The following is a 14997-nucleotide window of genomic DNA, read 5'->3' on the forward strand; positions in this document are numbered from 1 at the left end:
TTAATGTCCGGTAGAGGCATGGCAGACGCGTTGCAGAAGCTAGTGCTTCTAGCGGCCTCTAGTTTTCTTACAAAACATAATTAGATGTGCGGAGGGCAAGGAACTAGTTTCCCCAATCTTAATATCCCCCCGTACGAAAAATGGGGCGCCAAGGTCGCGTTTCGAAAATCGGTTATCATAGGCAAAAGCAATAAGTCGACTCTCCCGGTTTCCTCCATGGCCCAACTGTGTTTTACAATAAGTTCATAAGATATGTTCCATAAGTTTGTCACTGGTTACTGAGATCTTGTCATGAAGTGACGAAGGTAGTGTCATACTTATGGAACATATCTTATAAACTAATGGTTTTACCAGAAGTAATATAATAAACCTCCCTACGGGAGGGAAGTATGCAAGACGCCAAAGGCGTAACGTTAAAACACGCGAGACATCCTCGAACCGAAAAATACCATATTCAGACACTATTGCGCATGGACAAGGAACGGTAAATCTTAGTCCTTTGATATGGTCGTTGGAAAGGGAAAGAGGAAAAAGCGCTTCAATCTAGTGTAGCCTGCTAAGATTTCGAAACGACAATTCTACAGGGCCGGTAGGCCCTTGTAGATATGACTTAATACCGTTTTGTAACGTTAAAGTAAAATTCACATGCTTTTGTTAAATTTCCTATGGAGATTAACATGGGGTTTTTCGTGATTTTTCCCCACCGATAACTTAAAAACTACAGCGAAGATACTTTTCGGAATTGTCTTAAATTAACAATTAAGTATTCAGGGTGTGCTATCAGCCAGTTTGATCAAAACAATTAAGTCTAAGTATGTTAATTTTAGTTAATTACAGAAGTACGGCTTTGACCATCGTGATTGGACATAATAATTAGCTAGATCTCTTGGAAAACTCAGTGCTAACACGTATCTATGGTGCAGTGGTTATCACGTCCGCTTAACACGCGGAAGGTCCCAGGTTCAAGCCCTGGTAGATTCATGTTTTAACCATCGTGATTGGACATAATAATTAGTTAGATCTCTTGGAAAACTTAGACTTACCACGTGTCTGTGGTGTAGTGGTCATAATAAATATTTAACAATTATTTCACTTCACTTGGTTTAATAATGTGATATAGGTAGCGTACTTTTTCCCTACTTTTAAAACCATTAATCTAAGTAATATTAGAAGTTCAACAGATTGTTTAAAAAAGATGTTAAGAGCCACTGTAAGCGGTGCATAAATGCCTAATATTTCCAGAATACTTGCAAATAATATTAGTAAATGGCGTGAATTGATCATAGAAATGGGGTTAAAGTACACCCTAAATTATGTCTTTTTTGGCACTGGAAAAAACAGCATATATGGTGTTTGAATGCACCATTATATTTTAGAGTGCAAATGTATGACGGTAAAGCAAACATAATTATTCAAAATTTAATTACATTAAGACTGAAGTGACAGATATTATATAAAAACGTCTTGGTTTGGACCAAGGCCGAAAAAACAAACGATATGTGTGAGGTTTATCAATTGACTGAAGTTTCAGATATTGAAGTTTTTTTCTAGTTATTTTTATCCACTCAATCCTTAATAAATATTTAATTCAATAAACTGATTTTACTGTTAATCGATCTAGTCCCTCTAAATTAATTGAAAAAATTACATATCTACGCTTTTTCAAGAACAATTAATTTCATGGTAAAATGTTTTCGGAAAATGGAATTGTTCTTGAAAAGGCGTAGATATGTAATTTTTTCAATTAATTTAGAGGGACTAGATCGATTAACAGTAAAATCAGTTGATTGAATTAAATATTGATTAAGGATTGAGTGGATAAAAATAACTATAAAAAAATTTCAATATCTGAAACTTCAGTCAATTGATAAACCTCACACATATCGTTTGTCTTTTCGGCCTTGGTCCAAACCAAGACGTTTTTATATAATTTTACTATGATGTTCATGTGGCTCCAATTATGATATGCACCAATTTTCATAATTTTTGAAGAAGAATGTGGAATACATTGTAGATGGCATTCCGGGCGGCCATCTTCCAAGATGGCGGTGAAAGGTCGCGCTCTATAGCAGGGGACTTTTAGTATATTTTTTGTTGGGTCAAAAACAACACATGTACCAATTTTCATCTTTATGTTCAAATGTTCTAGGTCAAGCCCTTTTTTAGCCTATCTGTCCTGGCCTATAATGCTAGTTGCGAATAAACAGTCACACTGTCACATTTGAGAATTTAAGCTGACACTACATTTAGCAGTCCTTACGCGTACGTGTAGCTAGTTCTGCAGTGAAAGGATCTCTTTATTTTAAATGCGCTGTTTAAATTTGCATCACGTACGAGTAAGTATGTGATCATAGCTTACAGTTTCTACTATTTAAGCGATGATGGAATAAATATTTTGTTAAATTATTGTAGAGGTCATTCTCACGGTGGACTTGGAAACGTTGTGTTTTTTCTTCTATAACAAAAGGGTCAATCGAATTCTTACTGACTTCGTAATAAAATTAGTTTTAAATGTGACTTCACGCATCGAAGGACCCCACCCTCCCGCTCGTCACGGACCGGCACAAATTTGCAAACCCCCTCCTCGCCATAAGAGTGTGACGTAGCTTATGGACGGTCCCTAAAGATATTAATAGCAAGTGTTAAATAAGAAAACAAGAACGCATAATTTACATCTAATATATTTTCCAAAATTTACAGCTATTTAATTTCATATGTGTATACAAGTAACTCGAACCAATTTAACGTAAGTGATTCTAACATGTCTGTGATTTATAATTGAATGCATTTTTTACTTGTTTATGTGTTAAGGCTAGTTTCTAGTATTCCACATGACCACGCTCATTTCATAGTGAATAATAACGTTTTACGTGAAATGGGAACTAGCCTTGAATGGTTTAAATATATTAAGGGAATAACAAAAAAACATTAATTTGCAATGTGTTACTTTGATCATCTTAGTATTAAATTCCAGTTTCTTTTGGTGTTCTGTTACTAGTTAATGATTAATTTAAATTTTGTTATTATCATGATGTATATATATATGACTTGCATACGAAATGAACAAACATTCGAGTTTAAAATTTTAAGAAATTGTAAAATAAAAATATAGACCATAAATGGCTTCCAATAAGAACTTTTAGGGTGTAAAATCAAACCCCATAAAATATATGGTTTATTATAAAATATTACAGGGTTATTTTTTTGGTCAAAACTGACCTACTCAGTGAGTGTTACGTGTCAAACCATTATTTTATACAGTGTAGTGCTGCAATGGGGCGAAAAAGACTTGTAATCGCGGTGCAATTGGGTAAGTGGCTGCGATGGGGCAGGAGAGACCTGTAAGTGGGCTGCGATGGGGCAGGAGAGACCTGTAAGCGGGCTGCTGTGGGGCAGGAAAGACCTGTAAGCGGGGTACAAAAGGGCTGGAGGGAACTGCAACTGGGGTGCAATGGGGCTGCACTATAAAAACTAGGGATCTAAAAATGGAGAGGTAAAAAAACAAAACTAAACAAAGTTTTTCGGGAAACATTAAGTTTAATCTACAGCTTGATAATATTGACTGATAAACTTAAGAAAGTGAAATTTTATTCTTTTTTTGATCTCGCTTTTATATGCAAAATGAGAAAGGCAAGTTACCCATTTATTTACAACAGAGAAAATAATGTTTTCATTTGATTGGTCTGTTCCGAATAGTATTTGGAGTCTCGAAGACAAAAATGGGGGCAACGTGCAAAGGAATTCAAAGGATCAGTGGTTAAGGTGAATGGTGTAAGAAATAATTTTCCTCCAGTGTATTCATAACGTTTTCTCAATTATTATTTAAAGAAGTTGACAAAGATCTAAGTCCTATTACTGTAAGAATATGGTAAGACTCGGATTCTAAAATAATCTTCCCATGTTAAAAACAGTTCATATCCCTATAAGACTCAATACTACTTAGTTTGCAATAAAATATGCCTTAGTTATTTTCTCGAAAATCAAACATTTGAAAGACAAGACCCGCAATATTCAGCAAGGCAGAGAACTTTGAACACTGCTTGAGAAAACTCTTTCCGAGCTTGAACTTTCCGAACTATCGCTTGTTAGTTTTACTTTTAATTTCCAGCAACAATGATTATTGTAGCGTGTCGATACCATTAAATATCAAATTTTATTGATACAATGGTCTAGCTAAGTGACTCGCGATAGAAACACTAATTATGCGACGAAAAACTGTCTTTTTTTGTTGTAAACGCAATAGTTGATGCTATGATCAAACCAACTATTGGCCTAGTTGAAAATACTCAGTAAACAGGAGAATGGTTAATAAGGGATTCTGTGGGTGATGCGTATGGTTTTGTAGACACTGTTCTTTTTCTTATATTTTCTATTTATGGAGTAATATCGTTCTAAAGGACTTACACGCATAAGCTATGGTGCTACCATGATAACTTTCAACATGTGAACGTATATTTCGAGAACGAGAGTGACGATGGATGCGGAGAATCCGAAGAGACAGACGCGGAAAATGACCATAAAAGCGGAGACGTTGATGACGACGAACGCATCAGGGGTTTCTGTTCTCTGACAGGGATGCAATTCGTTTTTCAGAGACGGGTTCAGATCCTCGAAGCAATCGCCCTCGGTCAGTTGGCGCAATCTGGCAAATATGGTCTTTAAACCAAAAATCTAAAACTTCGAGGAAGACACTAACCTCTTGTTGATGGTCTTGAAAAGCGTTTCAGAAATGTTTTTCTTGAAACACAACACCCCATACGTTATCGTTAAAGGCTGGCTAAGTTTCATTTTGCAACTTCCAGTCTTTGCGTACCGTGTCTTGATAATATTCCAGTGAAGAATTTCTGTAGAAACGATAAATATTTCTCGATTTTCAATTCCTGAGTGAATGTCATCGTTTTCCATTAAAGGGCCATATGTCTGGTAACAGAAATCTGGATTGGCATCTGCTCGTTTTACCACTTCAGCATATGCCGTGTTATGTAGTGCATTTTTCTAAATCGACAATAAAAGAATTAAAAAAAAAAGATTTTTTAAACAAGAGATAACCACAACGAAACCACGTTTCCTATATTTTATAGTTTTTTCAATTTCTTCCTTTGAGTTCCTATAATATCGATAATATTCCTATTTTTTCCTTTTATTATTTTAAATATTTTGTGCGCTATCACTGTTGGTTTTATTACATTTCACTCAAACAATTTGACAGACAGTAATGCCGTTTTCCATTATCTACTAACAGTCAGCGACCATGGGTTTACAATACTAGTTAACGCTTCTGTGATTCAGATTTTCCGATCGTGTTTTTAGTTTTATTTTAGTATTCCATGAGGTATGTAGCTAAAGCTATGAAGTCCTCTAAAATATTTGTCACGGATCCTGTGACGTTTTAAAGTTATAACAGAATTTTTTTGAGATATGTTGCATAAGTATGACGCTTCCGATATTTCGAAATGCTAGTGACTTAATGAGAGCTAGTTCAAAAACGACGGGAGAATTGACTACACACCGTTTTCTAGTCAATCTTCCTGTTTAGTCCGAACTAAGCTTTTGACAGCGCCTCACCAGGCGTCGCTTTACGAGAATCTATGCCGTTTCACCTACGCCACCTTATGTCAAGCTCTCAGTAACCAGTGATAAACTTATGGAACATATCTTATGAACTATCGGTTTGTAAATCATGTCTTATTACTTGCAAAGCATTTGCACCCTATATTTTGCTATTTTTTCCATGGAAATTTTCCCATATTTTCCTGTTTTTTTTAATTAAACATCTCCTATAATTTTCTATAAAGCAATTGTAAATCCTATTTTCCTATAATTAATGCAAGGCTGCAAGGCTGTGACGTAGTCACCCTGCGAAGGACTTTTATTTACCGAATAAGAAAGTAACACGGAAATCTTGTATTAACCTGACCTGAATGAAACTAGTAAATGCCGTGTTTTTCGACAACAAGGGCTTCGCGCTGGGAAAGTGAAATACATCGTCGATGGTGTCGAAGGGAAGTGCTTCAGATATGCTCGAATACTGCGACGTCATTTCCGAAGATACGAAAACCAACAGAACGAAAGACACCAGACTCCACGAGACCGAAAGAAAACGAGCGACCCCGTTACATTTTAAACTTTGAGGACCTGAGATTGAAATTAATTTTAGTTTTGAAATGTACAGTGTTACCTTATTACTTCTTACTCGTTCCCAGAAGGCATTGCAGCAAAAACATGAAGGGCAGTTCGGATTTCACTTTGCCATATTGAGAGTTTAGTTTACCCGTCATGTAAATAATCAGAACGACACCAACACACCCCACAATTATCTAAATTCAATTTATATCAACGCCTAAAACTTGTAAACTTAATGAAAGTGAAGCTTTACGTATTTGGTTACAATTTAATTGTGGAAATTGGGAAAGAAAAGTTACCCATTTATTGACAACAGAGAAAATATTGTTTTCATTTGATTGGTTTGTTCCGAATAATATTTGGGTTTTCGAACTCAGAAAGGGGTGCGAAGTTACAAAGGAATTGAAACGATCTGTGGTTAATACCAACGGGATAAGTGAAAAATCTCCCTCCTGTTTATTGGAAACATTTACTCAATTATTAATGAATAAAATTGACCAAGCATGAACTCGTATTACTATAAGAATATGGCAAGACTTGGATTCTAAACGAATCCTTCCATGTTACGTGGCATTTAACCTCGGTATAAGACTCAAAGCGAAATTATTTTCGAATCAGCACGCCTTAATCATACTCACAATAATTAAACCACAAAATAACATAGTATGCTATTTACACTATATAAGGCTTAACACAAAACCGTATAATTTCGCTACAAAGAAGATTAAACCTTGTTAACATATTCTTATTATCGAGAATGAATTCTATGTTCAGAATTTATTTGGAATTATACATTTCTCTGGAGCATTCCTAGTAGCCCATTCCACGAATTATTAACTTTCGATCCCGCAAACTTTTCAACATTCGGGATAAGTGTAACGCTAAAAAAACATTTCCATGATTCTGGCTACTATGAATATCATAAACGCAGACCACTAATTACTTAAAATTGTGAAACATTTGCAAAACATGCAGAAATTTGATCATGTAACCAGATTTCTCTCCTCGGTCATTTAAAATCAAATATGGTGGGAACTGGTAAAAAAAGTTAATGTACTCAGCTGTAGTGTATGAAGGGCAAAGGCTGAAACTAATCTAGTTAATTATCTTAGTTCAAAGAAGTCCTTGACTAGTAACAATATCTTTGAACAACATTGAATTTTGAAATGTTTTTACTTACTTTACCAAAGGGTGCTCTATAGTATTTTGCTGTTTCGTCGTTCATCATTATTACTTTTTAATTTCCCAATTGTAGTCGACGCAGTCTCGTATAAGGAACAATTGCAGAAGAATGAACTTATTCAGGTAATTTCATTCCTTCTCAAGTTGCGCCGTATTTTAACATAGCAACCACACAGTATTCATATTGCGTGTAGAATTTAGGGATTGTGCCTCGTACAATGTGAGCAGCCAAATAAATAATTTGAAGGAAATCTTAATAAAATCCTTTGCGCGTTTGAACTCGTTTTCCGAGCTTTAGCTCAGGTATGTTAGTTTTAATTTGTGGCATGAGTGAATATTGTAACCCGTTGAACCATGAAAGTCTAAGTGGTTTTCCTAAGCTACGAAGGAATTAGAGCAGGGATAATGGCTCTCTTTTTCTTTGGAGGAAAAACATACTTCGGGATCGATGACTTGTCGACTGTTTTTGAAACTCGAACCACTCATTGCTAAGCAACCAGTTTTTATTCTCATTTGTTTTTGACGATTGTAACATATTGGTTTTAAATGCTCGCGGCCTAATATTCGTAAATTTTTCTCAATTTTTCATTCTAGTCCGTGCAGCGTTGTGAGAGAAAATAAATCCATAAGATAGTGAAATATGTTATCACAGTCTTGAGTATTTTTTGGGATGTTTCTCAATTGAGCCCCCACAAGTAGAAGTTGAACATCAGTTTTATTCTTCAGGGCCGGTAGGCCTTTGTAATTATGACTTGACACCAGTTGTAATGTTAAACCAAAAAATAAGCTTTTTAGGCTTAGCGTCCCATAGAAAAAACATAAATTTGAAATGAGACAAGCCTTATTGAAAAATTACAGCGAAGTTAGTTTTTGGAATACTTTTAAATTAACAAACATTTTTTGAATGAGAAACTTACCTGTTATGTTTTTTAATAATTGAAGTCTAAGTATGGGTCATTCACAATTTTTTGTCAGATGTCAGCATAACCTGATAGCGCGCTTAAACCTATTTCTCCATTTAAGTTCTCCTTGGAAACAAGAAGGGCCTTGGTTTGTGCGTGCTTATAGCAGACGAAAGTAACGCAACGCATAATTATTACTTTGTTATTTCATTCGAGCTTGAACAACTTTATTTGGATTTTATATTTAACTATAACACCCATAGTAAAAAACTTCGTTATCAGGTTGAATTTTCGTCTATTAAAGTAGTTCAGGTAAATAAAAGTAGTATTCAATTGTCACTTCTGGCCCATTGCCATGGGCTGGCGTGAGAAATTGGCGTGAAAGTCGTGATGTCAGACTTGGCGTTGACTGGTGGGGAAAATTGGCGTGCAATCTCATGATGGCCACTCAAGATAAGGTTATCTATCCCTGTTGGCGTGTCTTATCATATTTTTCGAAGAAAAATTAAATGAATGGTCTCAATGATAAGGGATCCACTGATAGGGATTTTATCTTGTTATTATAATATATGATTTGACTTCCTTATATACTACGATTTTGGGGCGAGTTAAAGTAAATGCATGTGATTATGGTGGTTGAAACCCACGTCACGTGTTCGGGAGGTTAGGTATATGACTAGATGACATAGCGTATGAAATCCCTTTTATTATTAACGAAGTAAGCGGGAAGCATAAAAGTAGACGGTAAAAAGAGAGTACATATTTCAGATACGACAGTGTACCTGATTCCTCACGAGGACAGGAGAAACCACGAATTTCGTAACCTACAACGTTTTAGAATGCAAATAAAGTGTAAATACGAACACATACTTTCTCCGATATTGAAGTTGAAAACTGAACGTATCGCAAGCCTTGTCATGGCCGGGGTTTTTAACGCCATGTTGACTCTACATGGAAGAAAATCGCGTTAAGCCTATCATATCTTAAAAGAACGCCATGTTGGCGCGGTTAGAATCCAATCATACCATAGAAGGAGGTCACGTGACGATACAGTATAAAACATGAAGACAGTTTGAGGATAGGACTTTCTACAACCCGTTAACCTTCCTTGATGTAAGGATCCAGATCTGAAATTTAAAATCTAAGTACAATTTTCAAGTTCTCTTTCAATATATTTATGGTAGTAGGTTAAATTCTCTACCATTTGTCGATATAGATTGAAGTATGCAACACCGGTTTACCCGAGGGGCTATCCACTCCTGTAGTCTGGTGTACAAAATATTTGGAGACCGAAATGAAATCCCAAAAAAGTCTTTAAAATCAGCTGAAGTCTTTTGAAATATGATTTTTTTGGGTGAAGTCTGAAAACTTAACGGATATTTATATTCTCATGTGAAGTCCGCAAAATTACCTTGAAGTCTGTTGAAGTCCGTGAAATTATTGAGAGACTTCTCTGAAATCCGTTTCAAATCTTATACGTATAGAGCGAAGTCTCAATTATCTCGTGTAGTCTCCTGAAGTCCGCGTGAAGTCCCAACATTATCGGCCTGGCAGTTTCATACCACCAAGGAAAAAGCAGCGAATTTTGAACTGATGACGTCAAAAAGGGATTTTTTTTCGGGGAACTATTGGAGCCACGTGTCCCACCCCCGAGAGCCCACTTCATAGACTAAAAGCAATCCCTCACCTTCTACCGTATGAAGCTAAACGGGGAAATAACATGGGGTGGCACTCTCTTTAGTTACCATTGAAAATATTAACTTTTAGGCGCAAATCGAGAGCAAAACGCAGAATTAAACTCAGTTTAAGCATGGTTTAAACATACGGTAAATGTTACAGGAATTCTTACTGAGATTCTTACATCATGCCGACTGAATAAGAAAGAAACTTAAGTGCTGTTAAACAGGTGAATTTATAAATACCACCTATGATATGTTTCGCGAAGAGTGTCTGGTTCTTTTAGCGATGCATTCGCGAGTGTATTCGCAATTAAAGCAATTAAATATTAGCACTAAATCGTGATTATTATGATGGACCGATTCAAATTAAATTTGGTTTATGTCAATTTCGAAACTTGTTCAAGAATTTGGAAACGTGATTAATAAGCGGAGCCTTATCATGATTAATAAGTTCGAATATAGAGCTTGGCATTATCCATCCGTTACCCGAATATTAGTGATTAACTGATATTTACAGATAAAAGTTGTGGATACAATGCGATTTAACATAAAACTTTTGTGGATAATTCTCGAGTTTGGATGAAGATAAAACAACGCGGATAATGGATAGATGCCAAGCTATAGTTAAATAAGTCTTTTCGTGATTAACAAGTTGGAAATGTGATTAATAAGCCTTATCGTGATTAACATGTTCGAAACGTGATTAATAAGCCTTATCGTGATAAATAAGCCTTTAAATAATACCAAATAACGATTTAAATTTAAATCGTAATTTATGAAATTCGTGGTAAAATTAAATCGTTATCAAATAATTATTTTGTCAAAAAACTTCTTCATCTGGGATTAATCGTTATAAAATAATTTTTTTGTCAGAAAACTTCATCTGGGATTTGATCTGTTCTTTCGTTCTCATAAGGAAATTGACAAGAACTATTTATACATCCCGTCCTGAATAAATATCATTAATTTCAGACTGGAATAAATCGGCAAAACATGGACGATAGGTTTTGGGAAATAATTAGGTGCGATATGGGTGTTGACGTTCCCATTTATTTAAACAATTTGATAAAGATGACGGGGTTCGACAACCCTTATTCGATAAGAAATATGTCGTCAAAAGATATAGAAGACATGGAAGCCTTTGGCCGGGACAAAAGGAAGCATTTTTTAGGTCCGAATGCTAAGCTTGAAGATCATTATGGCATGTTTTCTGTAAGGCCTGAGAGTTTCAGGATCCAGCCAGGTCATAAGCGTCTTCTTGATTGTATAAAGAAATATGTCGAAGATAAACAAGAAAACTATTTTGGTAAATTCCATCTGTTAGGCCAAAATAGTAACGCCCATCGCAAACCTATGGAAAAATCCAAAAACAATATTGCACAGCTACGTCAAAAAAAAATGGGGTAGAGGTCAATTCAGAAGGAGATGAACCAAAGAACCAAAATGACATGTCTCATTCAAAATTCGAAGAAAAGGTTAAAACCTTACTGTGTAGTGCTGTAAAAAACTGTTTATTAACCGACCCTCAAAATGTTGCACTTTTTTCAGAATTTCATTTCTCAATAATGGAACTCACACCAAGTAATGGAGTTGGAGCTGTTACTTGCCCTGTCTGCGACATTGGTATCAAAATTTCAACATCAACTAGCAAGAATGGATGTGTGAGGTGGATTACTTCGAATTACACAAGGCACATTAAATTTCACCTCAAGAAAGCAAATTTTAGTCAGGTCAACAACAACCAAACCCAGAAAAATACTATCTTTGCTCATTTTCCTCATCTGATAAGAAGAAATTATACAACAATTTATCCAATTCGAATGCAGAAGACACTTCAGAAAACTTCACAACAGACCAGAGCTCGTGCGACAGTTCCAGAATAAATACTCTTAAGAGACACAATGAAGGGATTTCCGAGCACAGTTCTGATTCGTGCAGCGAGAACAGTGCACATCCGGCCAAGAGAAGCAATGTAAAAGCTTCGGGGGAAGAATTAAATGGCATGGTGAAGGGATCGACCATGCCCCTGACCCCATCGGTAATTCGCCAAAGGTCCCAAAAGGAAAGTGGAAACAATTTAAATACAGCAGATCGGAACGAGCACGACGAAAACTAGAAATCCATGATCCTAATCAACCACCAATCACAGATTATTTTGATGTATTAAACGCCATTCAAAACTTGATAAAGAAAAACCACGAACTGAACCACTGCTTCATGAAGCTCTTGAACCGCGACCAAGACGAATGTGAAACCCGGCCGGATAACTGTAGTTCAAAGTTAAATATTTTTTTGGTAGGTATAATTAAAAATGCCGATGAAAATAGCAAAAGAAGTAAAGAAGGAAAACGGTACGATGAAACTATAAAACTATTCTGCGCGTATCTTTTCATGATTGGAGGACGACTGCTTTACGAGACCTTACAGGCTAATCTAGATTTGCCAACGGTTACTACAATTCAAAGGTGTCTTAATGAAAAAGGGCCCAATATCATCGAGGGTAAACTTCGAATGAGCGAGCTTAAAACCTTTCTAGTTCAAAAAAATCTTAAAAACAAAGTATGGTTAAGTGAGGACGCAACTCGCATTACGGGAAGAATAGAGTACGATGTTAAAACCAACCAAATAGTTGGTTTAGTCCGACCGACAAACAGCGTGACTGGATTTCCGGAGTTACTCTCTTTTCCAGCTGAATCAGCGAAACAAATCGAAACCCATATTAAAAATCGGAGCTCCGCATCTCTAGCGTATGTTATTATGGCCCAACCGATAGAGGAAAAATCACCCTCATTTTGCTTATGCCTTTTCGGCACTGACAACAAATTTACAGCCGCAGACGTCATTTCAAGATGGAGAACAATTTTAAACAGGGCCAAGGAACACGGCATAGAGGGGGTCGGTGTGTCTTCGGATGGTGATAGCCGCCTTCTTAAAGCAATGAGATTTGCGACTAAGCTGCCAGTGCCAGTATCACGCTGCCCTAAAGAAAGGCAATGGTTTCTAGAAAACTGTGACCCAGAAATCGTTTGCGTTCAAGATACTATCCACGTTGGAACACAATTCAGAACCAAACTGCTGAAAAGCTCCAACATTTTGCCATGTGGCGAGAAATTAGTCTCACTAACACATCTCAACGTCCTCATGGAAACATTTCCGAAAGATCAACATGGGCTCTCTAAGAGTGATCTTCAACCTAAGGATAAAATGAACTTTCGAGCAGTAGAGAGAATAAGCTCCCAAAGAGTTCTGGATAGTCTAAGAAGTCTGCCTGGTACCGAAGGCGCCGCGCAATACATTGTGTTAATGCAAAGATCTCTCAATCCTTTCTTGAGTAAAGAAATTTGGTACGTGGTTTTCTTTCTGCGCATTTGGAGGTCCTGGATTTTGCAACACTCCAAATATACGCTCAAGGACAACTTTATTTACTTACAGCACCTATGCTTGTTTAGAACTGAACGCCCATGCCTTGGCTATTTTAATGGAAAAGTTTAGGGAAGACGAAGACTTTTTCTTACCTTGGTTGTTCAGCAGTCAAACCTGCGAAAGCTTCTTCCGAGCCACTCGTTCCATGACAAGCACTTTTTCAACCGTCGTGAACTTCAGTTTACTGGACATTTTACATAGACTGAAGAGAATACAGTTTCAATTAGATATTATAAGCCAGTGTAGCGAACAAAACTTTAGTTTTCCTCGTAGAAAAGTAAACAACCGACTTTTAACCAGGAATAACGCATTACCTACCAAGAAAGAAATTGACAGGCTGGTCCTTGGAGCTCAGTCGTCTGCCATTGCAGATGCCGCTGCATTGGGTATGTTTTCTCCCCAGAAAATTATTTGCCTACTACCAGCTGTGCCATTAATTAGGGATGAAAGCAGAGAAGTTAGTGAAGATGAAGATGGTGACGGTCAGTGCATAAATATCGTTTTAGAAAATGGCGATTGTAGTGTTGGCGAAGATTTAAGTTTAATCTTAACATCAGGCGACTCTAATTTAAAGGATTACTCTAAAGAGATCGATGTTGTTAATCTTCCCAAGGATAGTAGATTTGTTTCCTTGAAAACTAATGAAGGAAGGATAATTGCTGTCCGTAAGACGTTACTTTGTTGGCTCTTAAGAGCTACAGAAAATCAGTTAAGTAGCGATCGGCTACAACGTGTGTCACAAGCGGTATGTCAAACGAATACTGGTACTGTTGTTCAAAATTCTAATGTTAATGCCGCAGTTAAAAAAAACGATGTCTTTATTGGAGAATGGGTTGCTTTTCGAAAGAAAGATGAAAATAGTTTGCTAATTGGTTTAACTCTGGGGTTTAGCTATCTGAAAGGAAGCGGTAAGGACCGAGAGTATTCGAAAAGCAGTGCCCCTGTGAAGGGACCCGCTGAAAACTCAAAAGGCTTGGGAGTACTATGCAACTAGTATGACTACGACAAAAATGGGCTTTTGCAACCTATGGATATGATTTCACATGGATATTATAGCATCGAGTATTACGTTTTTACAATTCAACAATCCAAGTTCGCTAATGGCCGACTGTGGATATCCCAAATTAGTTTGAACGCTTTAACTAATGAAACGAGAAATGCGAATAGCAAATTAAAATCGGGACGTAGAAGGAAACCATGTAAATAAAATACCTCAATAAAATAAATTTTTGTCCTGGCTACTCGTCATTATCTGCTTTGAAAGGCTTAAACAAAGGCACGTAAATAAGGTGTGCTCTCCTCCAACAACTAACCAAACGTTACCTTTAATTGAAACTCCACACAGAATTTAAATGAAATTCCATATCTTAGTAAAATCCAGAGAGTCTTTGTGAAATTCAGAGTCTTAGCGAAATCCAGAGAGTCTTTGTGAAATTCAGAGTCTTTGTGAAATTCAGAGAGTCTTTGTGAAATTCAGAGAGTCTTTGTGAAATTCAGAGAGTCTTTGTGAAATTCAGAGTCTTAGCGAAATCCAGAGAGTCTTGGTGAAATCCATAGAGTCTTAGTGAAACCCAGAGAGAGTTATTGAAATCCAGAGAGAGTCTTAGTGAAATTCAGAGAGTCTTAGTAAAGTCCCGAGTCTTATTGAAATCCAGAGAGTCTTAGTGAAGTCCCGAGAGTCTTAGTAA

General features: G+C 36.5%; 2 protein-coding genes and 1 long non-coding RNA gene across 4 annotated transcripts; 2 read left to right on the top strand and 1 right to left on the bottom strand.

Moving 5' to 3' along the window:
* Window positions 1-2626: 2626 nt before the first annotated feature.
* Window positions 2627-8600, bottom strand: LOC149687480 (putative glutamate receptor). Of its 2 annotated transcripts, none has more exons than XM_089869567.1 (9): window positions 8223-8600; window positions 7304-8101; window positions 7067-7158; window positions 6917-7004; window positions 6423-6575; window positions 6194-6317; window positions 5918-6135; window positions 4697-4995; window positions 2627-4642 (listed from the first exon to the last, which is right to left on the bottom strand). In XM_089869567.1, the coding sequence occupies exons 2-9, from the start codon at window positions 7349-7351 to the stop codon at window positions 4414-4416; spliced, it is 1251 nt and encodes a 416-aa protein (XP_089725693.1). In that variant the 5' UTR covers window positions 7352-8101; window positions 8223-8600; the 3' UTR covers window positions 2627-4413. The 2 variants fall into 2 exon arrangements, with proteins under 2 accessions (XP_089725693.1, XP_089725692.1); XM_089869566.1 differs by having other exon boundaries at window positions 7304-8145.
* Window positions 8601-8837: 237 nt separating this feature from the next.
* LOC149687481 (uncharacterized) lies at window positions 8838-12157 on the top strand. The gene is made up of 3 exons (XR_016383854.1): window positions 8838-9352; window positions 9424-11361; window positions 11435-12157. It is a non-coding gene; the product is annotated as an uncharacterized LOC149687481 (long non-coding RNA).
* Window positions 12158-12277: 120 nt separating this feature from the next.
* On the top strand, window positions 12278-14485 carry LOC149687482 (uncharacterized). Its single transcript, XM_089870455.1, has 2 exons — window positions 12278-13230; window positions 13319-14485. Exons 1-2 carry the CDS (start codon window positions 12278-12280, stop codon window positions 14301-14303), a joined length of 1938 nt encoding a protein of 645 aa, XP_089726581.1. The 3' UTR covers window positions 14304-14485.
* Window positions 14486-14997: the final 512 nt, after the last annotated feature.

Source organism: Phalangium opilio, unplaced genomic scaffold, assembly GCF_054372755.1.
Source record: "Phalangium opilio isolate 3A_F unplaced genomic scaffold, DU_Popi_V2 ptg000031l_1, whole genome shotgun sequence".
NCBI lineage: Eukaryota > Metazoa > Arthropoda > Arachnida > Opiliones > Phalangiidae > Phalangium > Phalangium opilio.

Coding starts and splice junctions, on each gene's coding strand:
- LOC149687480 (XM_089869567.1), bottom strand. CDS start 7,351: ATGATGAACGACGAAACAGCAAAATACTATAGAGCACCCTTTGGTAAA. Junction 7,159..7,303: donor ATAGAGCACCCTTTGGTAAA/GTAAGTAAAAAC, acceptor TTTTTTTACCAG/TTCCCACCATATTTGATTTT. Junction 4,996..5,917: donor CATTTACTAGTTTCATTCAG/GTCAGGTTAATA, acceptor TTGTCGATTTAG/AAAAATGCACTACATAACAC.
- LOC149687482 (XM_089870455.1), top strand. CDS start 12,278: ATGATTGGAGGACGACTGCTTTACGAGACCTTACAGGCTAATCTAGAT. Junction 13,231..13,318: donor TTCTTGAGTAAAGAAATTTG/GTACGTGGTTTT, acceptor ATTTACTTACAG/CACCTATGCTTGTTTAGAAC.